The sequence below is a fragment of the Erpetoichthys calabaricus genome, chromosome 12, assembly GCF_900747795.2.
Source record: "Erpetoichthys calabaricus chromosome 12, fErpCal1.3, whole genome shotgun sequence".
Lineage (NCBI taxonomy): Eukaryota > Metazoa > Chordata > Cladistia > Polypteriformes > Polypteridae > Erpetoichthys > Erpetoichthys calabaricus.
The window spans coordinates 3899183-3916774 of record NC_041405.2 but is presented as its reverse complement, the minus strand read 5'-3'; the positions used below and the strand labels follow the sequence as shown (position 1 = coordinate 3916774).

At 44.9% G+C, this 17592-nt stretch overlaps 1 protein-coding gene across 1 annotated transcript; it reads right to left on the bottom strand.

Moving 5' to 3' along the window:
• Positions 1-1395: 1395 nt before the first annotated feature.
• Positions 1396-17325, bottom strand: LOC114662244 (serine protease 27-like). The gene is made up of 6 exons (XM_028815638.2): positions 17164-17325; positions 12643-12762; positions 12393-12564; positions 9720-9991; positions 5814-5965; positions 1396-1935 (listed from the first exon to the last, which is right to left on the bottom strand). The coding sequence occupies exons 1-6, from the start codon at positions 17294-17296 to the stop codon at positions 1672-1674; spliced, it is 1113 nt and encodes a 370-aa protein (XP_028671471.2). The 5' UTR covers positions 17297-17325; the 3' UTR covers positions 1396-1671.
• Between the last annotated feature and the right edge of the window lie 267 nt (positions 17326-17592).

Genomic DNA, 17592 nt, shown 5'->3' with positions numbered 1-17592 from the left:
TGTGACAGAGTAAGAGTTCACGTCAGAAATATGAATTGATAATAAATATGTGGACAATTAGGATGACTTTCAAGGGGACTGAATACATTTGCACGCCACTGCAATTGAATTCTAATTCAGAAATTGGTTAAAGGGAAATCCTGCAGCCATTACAGCCCCCCAGGATGTTCCTGAGTAGCCCTGTCACTGGCGCAGGCAGAAGTTGAACCCGTGCCACGAGTGCTGCCAGGAAGAGGTGCTAACCAGTGAGCCGCCCCTCTCTGTTCACTTGAATTTATGTAACGCTAAGGGCACCGTGTGCCACCACAAATCAGCTCGCGGCATGACAAAGCAGCATGCCGACTGTGATACCAATTTCTTTCACGATTTTAAGGATGTTCTCCAATTACAACCCTACAGGTGGCACACTTTAGAAGTGTCCCACTAGCCGTGTTCTGACTTTTCTAGTAAGGAAAAGAAAACAAAAAAAACAATGGAATTAGCTTCACATTAACTCATTTTCTTCCCAGTAGCGCTTTTGGATTAACGCCCAGTGCCAAGTAAGTAATACTGTAAAATTGAACTGATTACTCAAACGTTTGGAGCAAACCTCAGCCTTGTCTTTGTGATTTGTGTCTCATATGCTCAAGGTGATGGATTTTCGAGAAGAATCTCGCTTCTTGTAGTTAAGGGATCGAACAATTGGCCCTGCAGTGTTCTTTGCACCTTTGGAAGTGTGTGCAGGACTACAGCCTCAGCTGTCCCGTTCATAGAAATCAGTTGGGAATGTTTAATGCACAGGCCGTGAAGGACGAGCCAGGATGGTTGTAATTCGACCATTTGTATTATCAGATAACAGGTTCATTATTTTTTGCTCCTCTGTTTACTGATCTAATTACACTCAATTCTGGGATGTCGACGTCTCTTACCAAAATAATGATTCAACATTTCATTTGGATTTTGTATTTTAATTCTGAGCCATTTCCGCCACTCTTTTGTCATCTGCAGGAGTTGCTATTCTGTGTGCCCGTTGTATGGGACGTTGTCGCGGTTGCTGGGGGTGTGGCTACGTAATTCGCGACCCCTCCGTTAAATCACGACTGGTTAAACGGCCGCCCCTTTCTACGCTTCTGCATCCGAGATAAACCCTTTATGTGCATTTTTGCTCTTCATAAATAAAATCCTTTTGAAATCCCCGGTATCGGTCTTGCTTTCCAGCTTTTTAATTTTGAGTTTTGCCTCGGCTGACCTGCGCTTACGATCTCCCGGTTTTGATTTTTCGCTACATCTTCACCACGTCTGGTCAGTCTCCTAAAAATGGCCTCTGCTGTTCAGAGTCGTAATAATTTGACAAAACGGATCCCAGCTCTTAATACGTGTGCTAAGAGCAGAGCACAATACAAGAATACATTCATGTTGCATTTGCACAAGTGGTGCCACTTTGCTTTTGACTGATTTATTGATTCATTCGTGCATTCATTTTTATAACATTCACAGAAATAAAAGAATAAATACTTAACAATCCCCAGGATAGGAATGCCCACACGTCCCCACATGTCCATCACTGTGCAGTACTGTATACTGTTAATTATTTTTATTATAATATAATCTCTCATGGATAAAAAAAAATGATTTATTTTTCTCAGACTCCAGTGTTGCCGCTTGGGAAAGTAAAATGAAAGACGAGCGAAATTATTGGGGCAACAACAACTGCAGAAAAACTACGGAGAGACAGAGAAGGATCCAGCCATCCACCCAGTTTGTGACGTTTCTCCCCGTCTTGCTGTACAGCTGCACTTGGGGCACTTTGCTCTGAATCCACCGGCTGTAGTCCGTCACCTGCACATAGACGCCTGGAAGGCCGGGACGGGCACAGCCGGGTCCGAAGCTCACAATGCCAGCTTGCACCCAGGTGTTGTTACTCATTTTGCAGACCAGGGGTCCACCGGAGTCACCCTGTATTGAGAAGAACAGACAGAGAGAGAGGATGATTATCAGACCTGTGTGAGAATTAGGCTGGGGAGCGAGGCCGGCTCCATCATTGAGGTGGTCACAAAATGTGGGAAGGGGTCATTTTTAAAAACTCTAATTCTAACTCTAACTGATTCAACACAACTGTCTGATGACGCTGTTTAACATTTTGTGGTCTTAAGGCCTACACCAGGTCTTCCAAATCTCTGGCTGCACCCACTCAGCTTCTCGTAACGTTCTCCTTTCTTCATTGACTTTAGGCTCAGGTTCATAGTTTTATTTTTCATGGACTCCGACTTGTCACGGAAGAGGGAATCACAGGGGGCTACAACTCTGATAATAATCCAATGATAATGATAATGAGAATACTAATTCTCAAAATGACGTAGCATAGGAGACGCGGACGTGACAAAGTACGATTACATTATCGAGATGCTTTGCTAATAACCGATTTAACTCAAAGTGTAAGCGTTTCTCAGTTGGGCTTACATTAGCGTTCACATTAAAACTCCACCAATCTCATCCTCTGTTGTTCACCGCCATCAGTGACGTCAAGCTTATATTCTTTACACACTAAGAAAAGTTCTCCATAGTCAGACTCTCACTGGACATCGTCCTTCGATTGGATTGGTGATATTACATTATTTGCATACATTAGCGAGGATGCTGTAAACGGGAATCAAAGGTAAAAGTTAATGCCAATCTTTATACTTTGAATTTTAATAATATTAGGCTAGTCAGTTTAGTTCAGGGGTGTCCAACTTCCAGTCCTGGTAGGCCGCAGGTTTTCATCCTAATCATCTTCTTAATTAGTGAGCCGTTTTCGCTGCTGATTAACTTGTTTTGCATTCGTCTTAATTGACGTGACTCCGACCCCTTAGCTGTTTCTTTTTCCTTAATGAGGCACAAAACAGGCCATCACATGACCAGCAAATGCTGGTTCCTTGCCATTATTAAAATGTGGGCTTGCCAGTTCAAGCCTAGCCCAGAGTCCTGGTAGTGTTGCCGAGTGCAAGACAGGATCCTAAGGGGGCTGCCGTTGTCCAGATTGAGGTTTTCTGGGTCTGGGAGAGCCTATCCTGGCAACATCAGGGGTCAGCCCTGGACAGCACACAAGATTTTAGTTTAGGGCAGGGGGGTTGAACTCCAGTCCCGGATGGGCCGCCACTGGCTGCAGGTTTTCATTCTCACCCTTTTCTTCATTAGTGACCAGTTTGTGCTGCTAATTAACTTCTTTTTCCTTAATTTTAATTGACGTGACTCAGACCCCTTAGTTGTTTGTTTTTCCTTAATGAGCAGCCAAACAATAATGAGACACAAAGTGACCCGCTACACGACCTGTTAACCTAAATATAAAGAAAGATGAAGAAACATCTTGACGGTGGTCTTTGATAAAAAACAGAAAATCAACAGCCTGCTGTGGCAGGATGAGAGCAGCAAGTCCTGATATTCAATGACGGCTTTAATTAACAGCAAGGATTAAGAAACTGGCCGAGTCTGATGTTCCAGTTTATCTGGTTGTCTGTTGGCTCATCTCGCATCTCATTTCTGATTGGCTGTCATTTAATGAAGAAACAAATCAATTCAGAGGACTGAATCCTTAACAACAGGGATTATTAAAATGAAGAGTAAAGGAGTTAATTAGCAGCAAAAACTGATTAGGAAAAGGGGGAGAATGAAAACCTGCAGCCACTGCGGCCCACCAGGACCGGCGTTGGACACCCCTGCTTTATTTAGGGCTTAAATACACTCTCAAACTGGGGGACCATGAGAAATGATTGCATATTTATACTATTTATATTTTTATAATTATTAACCTTTACCATCCGAGGGGAAGTAAGTAACTGAGCTCCGTCATTACCTCCACCACCTTGACCCGACCACTAATCCGCTGTTCTGTTATTCGCTGCCACCGAATTGTTTTCCCACTGTTATCGCTCGGCACAAACCAGCCCTTATTATTTTTATCATAATCAAAAATTATCGATTCTTTCATAGAATCAAAACACTCGCAAACAGTTTTCGTATATTTTAGAGGCAAATAAGAGCGCTAAAGATGGATACAGATAATCAACAAACAACATATTTGACATTTTTTGTATTTTTAAGTGGTGAAATTGCCCGCTCAACGCAATTGGTTAAGGCAAAGCAGATGCATCCAGCACATAAAATTTTAACTTAAAATTTAATAACTAAGATGTACATAATATTTTCTGAATAAATAATTGTTTGTCAAAAAATGTTTTATTCACAGCAGCCTGTACCTATGCAGTGCCGCGCAGTGGGTATGTGGCACCCTTGTGCAAAGTATTTGGCACCCCCAATTTTCTTGAAATATTGATTTTTTTAATTTTTAATAAAAGGGTCCACGAGCCATTGAACAATTTTTAAATGAACCGGTGCTCAAGAAATTCTAAAGAAGTTTGAAAACCGCTGCTCTATATGCTTATAGTTGTACAGTAAAATTTGAATTGTGCCGTCACCGTCACTGTAAGCTACCTGAGAGCCTGGTGGATTACGAAGCAAGTCTACCTTAACTGCCACCCACAGAGAAGTATGTGGGGTCACCAAATGAGCTCTCGGAGGGTGCCTTTGAGACTGGAAGGGATTTCAAAAGATCTCCAAACAAATGGAATTTATCCCACTGCTGGGAGATGATCATCTATAAAAATGGAGAAGATTTTAAATAATAGCAACTTTCTCCACACCAGGTCACCCCAGCAAGTTCAGCCTGAGGGTAAAACACAAGATTGTGGAAGGAGTTTCTAAGAAGGCCAGTGGCCCTCACCACTGCTAATGTCAAAGAGCACCAGTCTGCCATTAGAAAGGAGGAAATCAGGAAGAACATTAGTGCACAAGTAAAGGAACACCAAGAGGAAGGCCAGGGCTTGTGAAACAAGATGAAGATATTTGGCCACAATACCACAAGATGTGTTTGGAGAAATATTGGGTCAGAAGAGTCTAGTAGCAACTGTAAAGCATGGTGGTGGATATGGCCCGGCTTGGGGGGCTGCTTTGTGGAATTCAGGACCTGCGCAGCTCACCATCACAGAATCCACCAGGAATTCTTCATTGTGCCACAGGGTGCCTGAGGGTCTTGTGAGAAGCTGGACCTTGAAACGTGACAATGACCCTTAACGTGCCAGCAAAGTCACCAAGGAAAATTTAAAAAACAGATGGTTCTGGAACGGCCAAGCCAGAGACCAGATCTGAAACCCATCAAGTTGCTGTGGTGGGATTTGAAATGGCCTGTGCACCTACCTGGGAGACCCCCCTCGTACGTTACATGGCAGAAGGAATTCCTCATGGAGGAGCAGGGAGAACCTTCTCCTAGTCGGTGCCAGTGATACAGTAGGAAACGCTGACTTGAGGGGGCAGTACCAGCTTTTGGACCCAAGGAGGGACTTACTTTGTCCACATATGGAAATGTCACATCTTTTTATTTTATTTTGACTGAACTATTGGAGGGTAACATTTTTATTTTCGATTGTATCACCTTTACCTAAATAAAGTTTACATGAAGATCAAATCTTGATTTGTTCACATATGTCAAAAAAAAAAAAACAAACACAAATTTCATGGGGTGTACTTACTTTTTCACACGACTGCACAAGAATTGTCAAGGTGCTCTTTCATGGCAGTGCTCATAAATTAGCTATATTTCATTCCTATGTGTGCCATTGGTAGAATTAAATTTTGAGCATAATGTGGTGGGTTTAGGTGGCTTGTGTAGGAAGCACAACTTGGTTGCCTCCACAGGGCCCTGGGTGTAACATTTAGTGTGATAAGCCTAAGATTTCAGGACATCTTTCTGTAACCCACTCAAATTTCCATCAAGTGGCCTGCTGTCTTCTCACACCCACCTGACAGGAGTCTTTCTTCCCTGCTGGATAGCCAGCGCAGAACACATCTGATGGGAGGTTTCCGCCTACCCCACCGGTCACGTACATACTACTGCAAGTGGTCCTGCTGACGATGGGCACCTCGACCTCCTGCAGCGTCTGGGACACATTACCTTGAGGGAAAGGAGATGGAAAGACAGGAAATGAAAGGAGGATGGAGCAGAACACTCCGGGAGTGACCCGGTCGGACAGTTCTGGGTGGGCTCTGCCCATGGCTTCACAACACGAGCCTTTGTTGCCTCACCCTTCTTTTAAAGTCATTTTTCTTTAACTTCCCACTGCTGAGATTCTTTCAGTGGGACCTTAAGCTGTCATGCCCCCCAAATCTGCCGGTCCTCAAATTCTACATCAACACTGCCAAGAGGACTTCCCTAATTCTTCAGTCTGATGTTTTGGTCCAGACCTGATCTCCTGCCATCAACTGCCAAACCTATGCCAACCTCTGGTCTGCAGCCCGCTTTATGGAGCCCCCCATTCCCTCAGCAGGCACTTTGAGACGTTCCAGGAGCCGCTCCAGGAGCCCATCTGATATGAGGGGCTTTCAATAATTCATCGACTTCAGTAGGAAAGAAAAGATTTTCAAAAAATGTTGGTTATGTCTTCCAGTCTGCTCCCCTGACAGCTCCACACACTTCACCCAGTTTTCCTGCAATGACTTGAACCCCTACAAACCGGGACGTCACGTCTTCATCACTTGAAAACTGCCGTCCATGGAGGGATGTCTTCAAAATAAATCTGAGGGGGCCCGGTCAGGGCTGACTCAGCTGCTGGAGCCCACCTTCTCGGATGAGTAACCACAAGTTTAACTCTTTGAGGGCTGAACATTTTTTCCAAAAAACACAGTCTTCTGAAAAGCATACGAAGCAATGGTTACACATAGAAATCAAACAGAAAGGTCTGTTGCTGCATACTGTGCCTGCCAGTTAGGTAGGAATGCATGCCAGGCTGTCTTCACGTGGCAGGGGCAGCAGAGCCGTCGTGGTTCGCAGTGCAGCGTAATCTGACTTTGTACTTCTTGTCATTGTAAGCAGTTGCCCCCCAGGTGAATGATGTGATACTTGCGTCTCAGCCACACGATCAGCTAGGGATCAATCAGCCGATGCTGGCAGCTCACATTCATTTTTTGATCAATTTAATCAAAATCAGAGTCCGACGAGGCCGAGTCCAATTCAACGATAACACGACAAACGTCGTCCACCGAGTATTTTGCTTTACACATTCACTTCCATCTCTCGCCAGATCTCAATGCCATTTTTGCAGTTATGTGCTACTCGCGCAGGGAATCTCAGTCAACCCCATGAAGCTAACTTTTCTTCTAGCGAAGAGAGTCCAACTAAAACAAACGGTGGGTTTTGTCACCTTATACAGTGAATTACCAGCATCAATCTCCTCCTTTTGACAAATGTCAACAACCTCCCTAAAAAAGTTAATATGTCACTGTGCTCTGTGCAAATCAATTTTATAAAAACCTGATTTTGTTACTTACATGTGGTACCGCAGACACACTGAGACGGACAGACAGTATTTGGTAAAGTAGGCGGGACTAGACAGACAGACAGAATTTGGAATAGTAGGCAGGACTAGAGAAACAGAAAGCATTTGGTATAGTAGGCAGGATTAGACAGACAGACAAACACTATTTGGTATAGTAGGCAGGACTAGACAGACAGGCAGGCAGTATTTGGTAAAGTAGGTGAGACTAGACAGACAGACAGAATTTGGAATAGTAGGCAGAACTAGACAGACAGACACTATTTGGTAAAGTAGGTGGGACTAGACAGACAGACAGAATTTGGAATAGTAGGCAGGACTAGAGAGACAGAAAGTATTTGGTATAGTAGGCAGGACTAGACAGATTAAGCACTGCTGGGCAAGCAAATGGGCAGCATGTTGTCAGACTGTGACACGCTGTAACCGTTGTCTGTTAAGTCAGCCTGAAATTGTATCCTTGTTTAAGAATTGCTGCCTTATTTGGAATTGCATGCTCATCTGAAGGGGGCCCTGCACGTGAAGAAAGAGTCTAAAGCCTTGGAACGTCGCCCTGCACTCCTTTGAAGCCAACAAACGGTTGGAAGACGTCGCCACCTGTTCCTGAGAATGCCGTCCACATCTGCAATGACGACGCCAACAGACTCCACTCCTCCGGCCCCCCAGTCCATCATAGGGTCTTGTCGCTGGAGTCTTTGTACTCTCGGCAATGTAAGCTGACATTAAACAAAGTTATTTCTCCTACGTGATTTCTTACTGCCGTATCACTAGGGAGGGCTATCGTCTTTTATGTTATATCGCTATAAGTAACACGCCACAATCACAAAAGAACACATTCCCAGAGAGCGAGCGCCACCTGCTGGACACACAGGATGGCAGCCTGTGATTGACATGACCTGTGAAGCGTCGGGTGCGTTTTCGTGAAGAAGCAGCGCGTCTGTTGTGAGTTTTGCTCGTCTTTTCTCCTTGATTGACTCCCACAAAGCGATCACTGTGTTCACGTAACTCTCCATAACCGGTTATGGTCATCTTGTGTGGCAAACATTCTTCAATATCCCAGAAGACAGTTTGCCTGCAGATGTTTGTCTTTAACTTTTTTAGGGTGGGGGATGACTTGTGCTTCCACTACATGGACTCCATTTTGGAATCGGGGTGTGTGGTCTCTGTGACAGGCCCAAGTCTCATCTCCAGTCACCAAACAATGAAAAAAATTAATGTGGTCTTCACAGAGTTCTCCTGATAGCGCCGGAACATCATGGCCTTTTGAAATGGAGTCAGAATTCTTGGAGGCCATCGTGCACTGACCTTTGACCTGCCCAACTTTTCATGAATTGTTTTTCCAAACTGTACCTGCCGAAATGCCATTCTCTTCAGCTATTTGGGAAACCTGAATTTGTCCGTCTGACAAAATGAAATCCTCGACTTTCTTGCATATTTCTGATGCTTCCACAGGCCATCCAGTGTGAGGGTCACTTAAACTGCTTGCACCAAAGGATGATGGGGCAGACTCACCATGAACCGCACTTAACTAACTAACCCTAACCTTAAAAGAAGAGAAAAATCCAAAGGGTTATGAGAAATGTATTTACTGAACGTCTCTCCAAATCTGGCATTTTCTTACTTGATTCCCAATGAGGACTCTCCTGATCTCCTGTCTCTCAGAATGTTAGACTCGCAATGAGCCACAACTGTGCAGGAGTAACCCAGAGACCTGTCACAACATCCCCAGACTTGTTTCAATTTGCTTTCATATTCAGGTAAATAAATTACTGAACACCCCTCGCAAATTCAATATTTAACAATGTAACAAACGTTATCTACTGCATTTCTTGTCAGAAGTTTCCAGACATCTACAGAGGTGACACGGGGTAACTGCTGCAGGGAATGCATCTGAGCCGCTAAAACCAAAGACCTTAATAAAGCTTACCGTGGAATGCCTCACGTCCCTTGACCATCGCCACACTGAACTCTCTGTCTGTGTTCTTTCACAGGGCTTCAAAGACACTTTCCAAAAACTAATCAGAAGCAGCCTGGCATCCCATGTTTCTCCAGGTCCTAATGACCTGCTGACTTTCTAATCTCTGCCTTCGTCCTCGGCTGTTCTCACCTTTTCTCTGTTCATCTACCCAGGCTTCATTTCCACCTTCCCCTCCTCTACATGTCACTTGCCTTTTTTCTAATCTAACCTTCTTCCCTTTCCAGCATGGAAATAACTGGTAACCATAGTTGAATTTGCGGATGCACCCTGATTCTGTCAGAAGCTCCACGTCATACAGTTGACTTGTAAAGCTCACAATTAAAGAAGTTAAATGAAGGCAATGGATGCCTGATCTAAACCTCATGCATTCTGTAGGCCACGCTTCATTATTTGACTCTCACCATTTTCTGTGGTCGTTCCCCAGCCAGTCACCCAACACATCAGACCTTCTGAGAAGGAGACGTTGGGGGAAGGCAGGCAGATGGGCAGGATGTAATCCGTGAAGGTGACGGGTGAGCTCAGCTGGACCAGTGTCACGTCCTTGCCCTGTTCGGCAGACTGGTACCCCGGATACACAAAGAACTTGCTGACAGAGCGGGTCTGCTGAAATTTGCTGGACTGGTAAAGATAGAATCTGCCCATGTAGAGGGTGTAACCAGAAGCGACGTGACTTCTGCAATGGAAAAAGAAATCCAAGGTCAGATATGAGGACACCTTTAAAGTATGGGGCCGTCAACCACGGGAGTAAAAAAATGCAGCCCAACAAGAGAAGAGCCTTTTGTTATGGTGGGTGGGCAAAAGTTAAGTGGCTAATGGAAAGAGGAAGAGGAAATGACCAGGAGATGTATAAAGGAATTTGAAGCAGGACAAAATCAGAACTTCAGGAGATGCCTCAGTGGCTAGACAATGGGTTCAACTAACAGGAAGTGAAGCAAAAAGTGGAAGCAGGGATTTGTTATCTCTGTGTGCTCCTTTTGTTTGTGTCCATCATTGAAAAGCTGCAAATAAAATGGGGTTTTCAATACCTCTAAGTGGCATGGAGGGAGGAAGGACAGGCAGAAATCATCCTCCATCCCAGCCAGGAGGCCATAAGAGAAGGACAGAAGATGTAACCCAGCTGGGGCACCTTGCCATCTTCAGCCCATCTGGGACAGAAGGATGGTGGACACCAGAAGCAGTTCATTGCACCCACACAGCAGGTGGCAGTGGTCCCGTGGGCTGAATCCTGCTAAGACCACCTGAAGGGTGGCATGGGAATTGGAGTCCAGACCCTGTCGTGGTAACCTTGGTGCCACCAGAGGGTGCTGCCAGGGGGAGGACTACCCAGGTATCCATACGGCCCTGAAGTGCTTTGGACAACCTATGCCGTGACACCAGAAGTAGTCCTGGGTCCGATTTAAAAGAAGCCTGAGTCAGAGCGAGGTGGCAGTGGGTGGCACTCGCTTGGAGGAAGGAAGGGGAAAAGAAAGCGATCCATTGAGAAATTCTTGTGTTGATTTTGGCTAGTGCTTGATTGGAAACATGTTGGTAACAAATAAAAAACCCTTCAAATGAACCTGCAGTAGTGTTTGGTTACATTGTGTCTGTGGTTTGGGGCTCAGTGGCTCCATGAAAAGCACAACTCAGGGGATGGAGACAACAAAATATTCAAGTCACTGAAAATCCAGTTAAATCAGTCAGGGAGAAATGAAGAGTCTGCAAATCTGGTAGAGCAGGCCATCAACACAATGTGACGACGACAAGTGAGGGGGGCCAACAAGAGACCTCTAACAGAGTACACTGAGAAAGACGGACCGTATTTGGTATAGTAGGCCGCATTAGACAGACAGACAGTATTTGTTATAGTAGGCGAAATTAGACAGAGACAGTATTTGGTATAGTAGGCAGGATTAGACAGACAGACAGTATTTGGTATAGTAGGCGGGATTAGACAGACAGACAGTATTTGGTATAGTAGGCGGGATTAGACAGACAGACAGTATTTGTTATAGTAGGCGAAATTAGACAGAGACAGTATTTGGTATAGTAGGCAGGATTAGACAGACAGACAGTATTTGGTATAGTAGGCGGGATTAGACAGACAGACAGTATTTGGTATAGTAGGCGGGATTAGACAGACAGACAGTATTTGGTATAGTAGGCGGGATTAGACAGACAGACAGTATTTGGTATAGTAGGCGGGATTAGACAGACAGACAGTATTTGGTATAGCAGGCGGGATTAGACAGACAGACAGTATTTGGTATAGTAGACAGGATTTCATAGCTGGATAGATCGATCTTTATTTGTCCCCAGGGAGACTGGAGAGACTGTGCAGACAACTGTTGCCCAGGTGCTTCGCCAGCCACAGATTCTTTATACAGGAAAGTGGAAAAGAGAAAAAGCACACACGGCATCTCGGCAGAAGGCACACGGGAGACTTTGATGGCAGCTGGAAGAAGATGAGACTAAAATGAAGCTTTTCACCCATCAGACTAAACACCATATTTGAACTTTGCACATTATCAAAAGTGAACGATCCCCACCCTGGAACATGGTGGTGAAAGCTGAGGCTGTGTCATGCAAGGCTTGTGAGGGTAAAATGAATGCAGTAAAGTACAGAGAAATCCTGGAGCAAAACCTGATGGAGTTTGCAAGAGAAGCTGTGCCTTGAGGGGAGACCACCGAGACAACAAGCCCAAGCATCAAGCCAAAGTGACCCAATGTGAATATCCCAAAGTGGCCGAGTCAAAACCCAGATCTCAATCCAGTGGAGAATTTGTGACGGAACTGGACAAAGACTGCTGGCTCACGATCACCATGACCCCCGAGAGAACTGGAGCAGAATGGGGGAAAAAATGGTGGAGGTCATTAAGAGAGAGAGAGAGACAAACACACACACAAACAAACACTCTTCAATGTCTCCATTTATCTGTAGATTACTGTCCACCGGGATTCAATATTATATAACAATAAAATATTCAAACTTCCAAGGCGGTGAGTACTTTTAATACTGAGCATATCATACATGTCATATAGAGGTCCATTGAAACATCAACGTTAAGGACGCGTCAGTAGCGGGGTGTCATACTCACGAAGGAAAGCAGTGGCCGGCCGAGAGGACCCAGCTGTCTGCAATCAGCGAGCCTCCACAGAGATACATGACGTCTCCAGTGATGTACTCAACGAGGACCTGCCAGGGCCACTGCCCCTCAGACGCTGTGGTTCCCCCCACAATCCGGTTTTGTACAATCGGCTGGCCGCACACTGGAAGAGACACAAAGAGAATTAGGACAAGTGGGGTGACGTGATGCCAAACACTCATGTCAGAATGAAAGGACGCACCTGTCTGACTCTGGGTGGTCTGAAGTTTAGCAAGGAAGTCAGCCAAAGATGAACCAGGAATTGGTGTCGGTGTCCCACCTCTGCTGCTTTGCGGGCCCTCATTCTGTTTTGCAGTAGAAGCTGAAAACGGCAGAAAGAATGCTGAGTGTCGTCAATCTGACCTGCAATTTCAGTGTCTCCTGTCTGTTTCTTGGTTTTGTGATGATCAGTTTGTGGGCTCTTGGTGATTCAGTGCAACCAGCACAACGAAATGCCAGTTTAGGAAAATGGGCACAATGCTTAAGTCTGTCTGTCCTGATCACGTTGTGCATTTAGGACCCTCTGCTCTCAAGATGTGCCTGACATCCCTCTTACTTTGTGCGTCACGTTGACTTTCTTCATTGGACTTGTGGATGCCATTTTACATTGTGTCTGGGCACAGGCGGACACCGGACATTTTGTCATTTCATACTAGCAGTCCCCCACAGCTCCACCCACGTAGTAGTGAAACATTACAAACTTTAAAAAACAATTTAAAAAATGAAAATTGAGAAGAATTTATATAGATAGCTCTCGTATCCGATGGCCTCTTGATTTACAATATTTTGAATTTGCTATCAGGGACGAGGATATAAAGATTTCTTGGGGAACTAACCTGAGAGAAAGCGATGTATGCTGACCATGGCAGGAGCCTGGTGAGTTGAGATCAACCGCTGCCAACTTAAGTGTCTGTCCCTGGGGCTTTAAATGGCATTGGAAAGTAAAGCTTCACTGGGAACCGCAGTCTCTTGAACTGAAGGTGCCATCAGGTTAGGTGGATTGGCGACTCTAAATTGGCATTAGTGTGTGCTTGGTGTGTTTGTGTGTGTCCTGCGGTGGGTTGGCACCCTGCCCGGGATTGGTTCCTGCATTGTGCCCTGTGTTGGCTGGGATTGGCTCCAGCAGACCCCCGTGACCCTGTGTTCGGATTCAGCGGGTTGGAAAATGGATGGTTGGATGAATGAGACATCGGGAGAGCAGAGCTGTTAGCTAAACAAACGGGTGACAAGTGAACTGAATGGCCTCCTGTCGTTTGTCACATTTTTTATGCAGGATGCAAATATAAAACAGATATATTCATGTATTAATTAGAATAAAATACAATAAACCAGAGTAAAATAGTAAATTCAATACCAATACAAATCGTGTCTACACACACACACACAAACCAAACGACAACCCCCCAGCACCAGCACAAAGAGGTCAAACTGACAGAAGTGTCAGAATGTCAGGTGAAGTTCAACGCCTTCCTGACCAGATGAGCTCTCAGTTTATTTTTTTAAAGAATGGAGTCGGCTGATCTCGAGAATTTCGGCAGGTCATTCCAAAGTCAGGGCGCTATATACCCATGGAGTACGTGTGACGGAGGAGGTCACTGCAGTGGTCCGGTGCGGCCATTTAACGCTTTGTGTCAGTGTCATAATTAAAATGATTTGCCTTTTCTTCATGACACGCGCATTTTAACTGCTAAAGTTAAATTTCCATATTTCTTTTATATTTTAGTTTTTCCATTTAGGCGTGCAGTATACATGTGACACAAATTCAAAGATTTAGGCCATGTTAAATAGAATGACAACCAGTAAAAGATACATGCATTTTATCTGTGTTTATTTATACAGCATAGCGAAAAGTTCACTTAAAGTGAATTATTTTAAAGAATAAAAGGTCAAAGAATGGGAATAAAAAAAAAATGTAGGAGAGTGAAGGGCGACACGGAAAAGGAACGAGAGACCAGCAGACGGGAAGCCGCGGCGTTTCAGCTCTTTTTTTTTTGTGGAAGGTACAATTATCCATCCATCCATCCATTTTCCAACCCGCTGAATCCAAACACAGGGTCACGGGGGTCTGCTGGAGCCAATCCCAGCCAACACAGGGCACAAGGCAGGGAACCAATCCTGGGCAGGGTGCCAACCCACCGCAGAGGTACAATTATTGTTTTGTTATATTTAATATAAATATTGTATTTTAAAATATGTTATTATATTTAAAATATATTTATTATTTTAATTTATATATTTTTTTTTTTATTTTATAAAAATAAAAAATACAGCACCACTAAACTCATCACTTTCCAAGCGCAATGCCGCAGATGAGCAAAGCGAATGGAGAAAGAAGCGCATTACGCCGGCCACGGGGGTCTGTCTGTCTGTCTGTCTGAAGAGGCGCCCCTGCTTAATGTTAAAAATCAACTCGATAAAGTGGCTCTCCAGAGCGATGCCACGTGAAGGTTCCAGAAAGCACCAGCTTATTTCTTTTTTATTTTTTCCAGTCGTTACAGGTTCCATAAATAACCACGAGGAGATGCTAACAGATTTGGGGTCCCGATTTTAAAGAGACCCCTGCAGTACACAGTCACAGTTCAGTTTTTCTTGGACGGGGAGGATCCTGCCTGCCAAACATGAAAGATTTCCGTGCCGTCCGCATTTTCACAACTTTTCCAAAACCCAAAGAGCCCAACTTCATATGCAAGGCACCAGTCCGTCCCAGAATGAAACGGCGTTTTGGCAAGCGAAAGGTTCTTTCAAGAAGCCCACAAGCCAGTAAAGCGCCACTCATAAAGCGCGTGTGTCCACAATTTGATTGCCTGCTTGAATCCGGCGGCGGTTCTTCGACCTCAGTGGCGTAGCAGAGAGTCCTCGATGTGTAGAAAAAGATCACCCCAGTTTTGGACTACTTGCCTGTTTTATTTGATTATATTTTTCAATGACACCACGCTAAACAAGAGCACTTCTCTTCCCTCCCCAATTGCTTCTCCTTCCTCTTTTTAAATAAGTCAATAAACTTTATTAAAACTCTCTGACCTGAACTACTGCCGCTTACAGTCTGCTTAATTCAGGCAGGTGGATGAGTGAAAATGGAAATTTATTTGTGAAGCGGATTTGGACCCCCTTGGAGTTTGGTGAGCGATGTTAGACGTTTGAGTCCAACAGTTTAGTGATCATCAGCCGTCGACTTTAGTGCGCTTTTAGAATTGACTAAGCTGTTAAAGAAATGCGACAGTTTATTATAATCCACTCGATAAACGGGGCCCAATGCAAATACGTGCAGTCAGTTATTTTCTAACCCACTTTTGTCTGAACAGGGGCGTGGGGGTCTGCTGGAGCCTAACCCAGCTAGCATAGGGCTCAAGGCAGGAAACAAACCTCGGACAGGGCGCCAGTCCATCATATGCTGAACACACACACACACACACACACAGGCCAATTTAAGGTCGTCAGTTCACCTCACCTACGTGTCTTTGGACTGTGCGAGGAAACCCACGCAGACACGGGGAGAACAAGCAAACTCCACACCGGGAGGGCAAGTCAGACAGAGCACTGCTGGCTCCTTTGTCATTTGCATCTTATTGTTCATAAGGAGCCACTTAAACAGGTAATGCAGCTGTTTAAGACTAAAATAAGTCATTAAGAGGGGGGATACTTTAACAAGCGAGACCACTAAAATGAAGCATCAAAATGTCACTCGACCACTAAGTGCTTCATCAGCAGTATTTGACTTCTCATTAAGACACTGGATTGGAACAACAAACCTGCAGACCCTCCAAGACCGACGCTGCCCAAACCCCGACTGGCTCGCTAAACCCTTCACTGCGACCAGGCTGAAAGTGTTAATGAATTAACATCAAACATGTCAGCTAATCCAACCGTTTTTAAATTCAAAAAAATTAAAGGCTAACATAACGAAATGTAAAATTGTCAAAGCCTTATCACAATTCATGGATGGCGCAGCTTATCCCGTTAGCCGCGGACGCGTGGCGGTTAAACAGCCCTGGACGGGGCTTCAGTCCATTATTAATAATAATAATAATAATAACATTTTATTTAATAGGCGCCTTTGTTAACACTCAATGTCACCTTTCAATAAAATTAAACAACATTAATAAAATAAAAACAAACGGTAATAATTTACAGCGGTAGAAGCAAACATACAAATGAACTTAAACCGCAGGTTTTTGCCAATGAGAGGAGAAAGCTATTTGAATGGGGGTGCAGGGGGCTCACTCCATCTCTAAACGGACAAGAAACGGCCAGGAGTGGATCGACCATCAGAACGCCTGGCTGGCCTTTTTAAAATCGTACATTCAGTCGCAAACGCGTCAATTGAAACCACCAAGGGGTATCCCAGCCCCCCCTAAAATTCATCAAACCACTCGATGAAACGATCGGATGCCCGCGTACCGAAATAAACGCACGACGAAACGAGCGGATGACGGTGAGGTGAAACGAACTGCTATCAATTAGAGCTCAAATGTCAGTTTAGTGGGATTCTTAAGTCAGCCTGCATAGGGCCGCAGGGCTTGGTGAACAGGCATAGAATACGAGCACCGCGCTACCCACTGCGCCACCACACCGCAAGAACCTCAATATTCTCCCCAATCAAGCATACCGAGTATACGAACAAACCGAAGCGGGTAAAATACCAAGTACGTCGGTATAAAGCTCACACAGAGCTTTTAAAAGGAGAAACGACCAATAAAATCGGTAAATAAATAAACAAACTTACCCCAAAAGAGTCTCCAGAGGAGAGCTGCTAACGCTAAATGCTTCATGTTTGTTATCGGGACGATCAAATGGCTCAGCCTGGCCGATGAGGAGGAAGGCACAGCTGCCCTGCCACACCCCGTCCCGCCTCCCATTCCCACATGCAGGTAACTTCTGACCCGCCGCACGCGCACATTGTCATGTAAAGGCGTACAAGCGTCCAATGGCGAATGTGTCGTCTCATCTCAATTAGATGTCTTAGCATTCGAAGTGCCGGGGCGTGAATTTCAATGAAGCTGCCCGGCATCGTCCATAGAAGATGCGAAAATGAGGAGCAGCTTGAGAAATATGAGTTTGGGTGGAGCTGAAAAAAAAAGAGTTAAGCAGGGGCGTGCCGGGAACGGGGGGCTCTGTCTGGGGTCTTCAGGGGAAGAGCAGCGAAATGACTTGT

Coding starts and splice junctions, on each gene's coding strand:
- LOC114662244 (XM_028815638.2), bottom strand. CDS start 17,296: ATGGGAGGCGGGACGGGGTGTGGCAGGGCAGCTGTGCCTTCCTCCTCA. Junction 12,565..12,642: donor GACCACCCAGAGTCAGACAG/GTGCGTCCTTTC, acceptor TGTCTCTTCCAG/TGTGCGGCCAGCCGATTGTA. Junction 1,936..5,813: donor GGAAGAAAGACTCCTGTCAG/GTGGGTGTGAGA, acceptor TTCTCAATACAG/GGTGACTCCGGTGGACCCCT.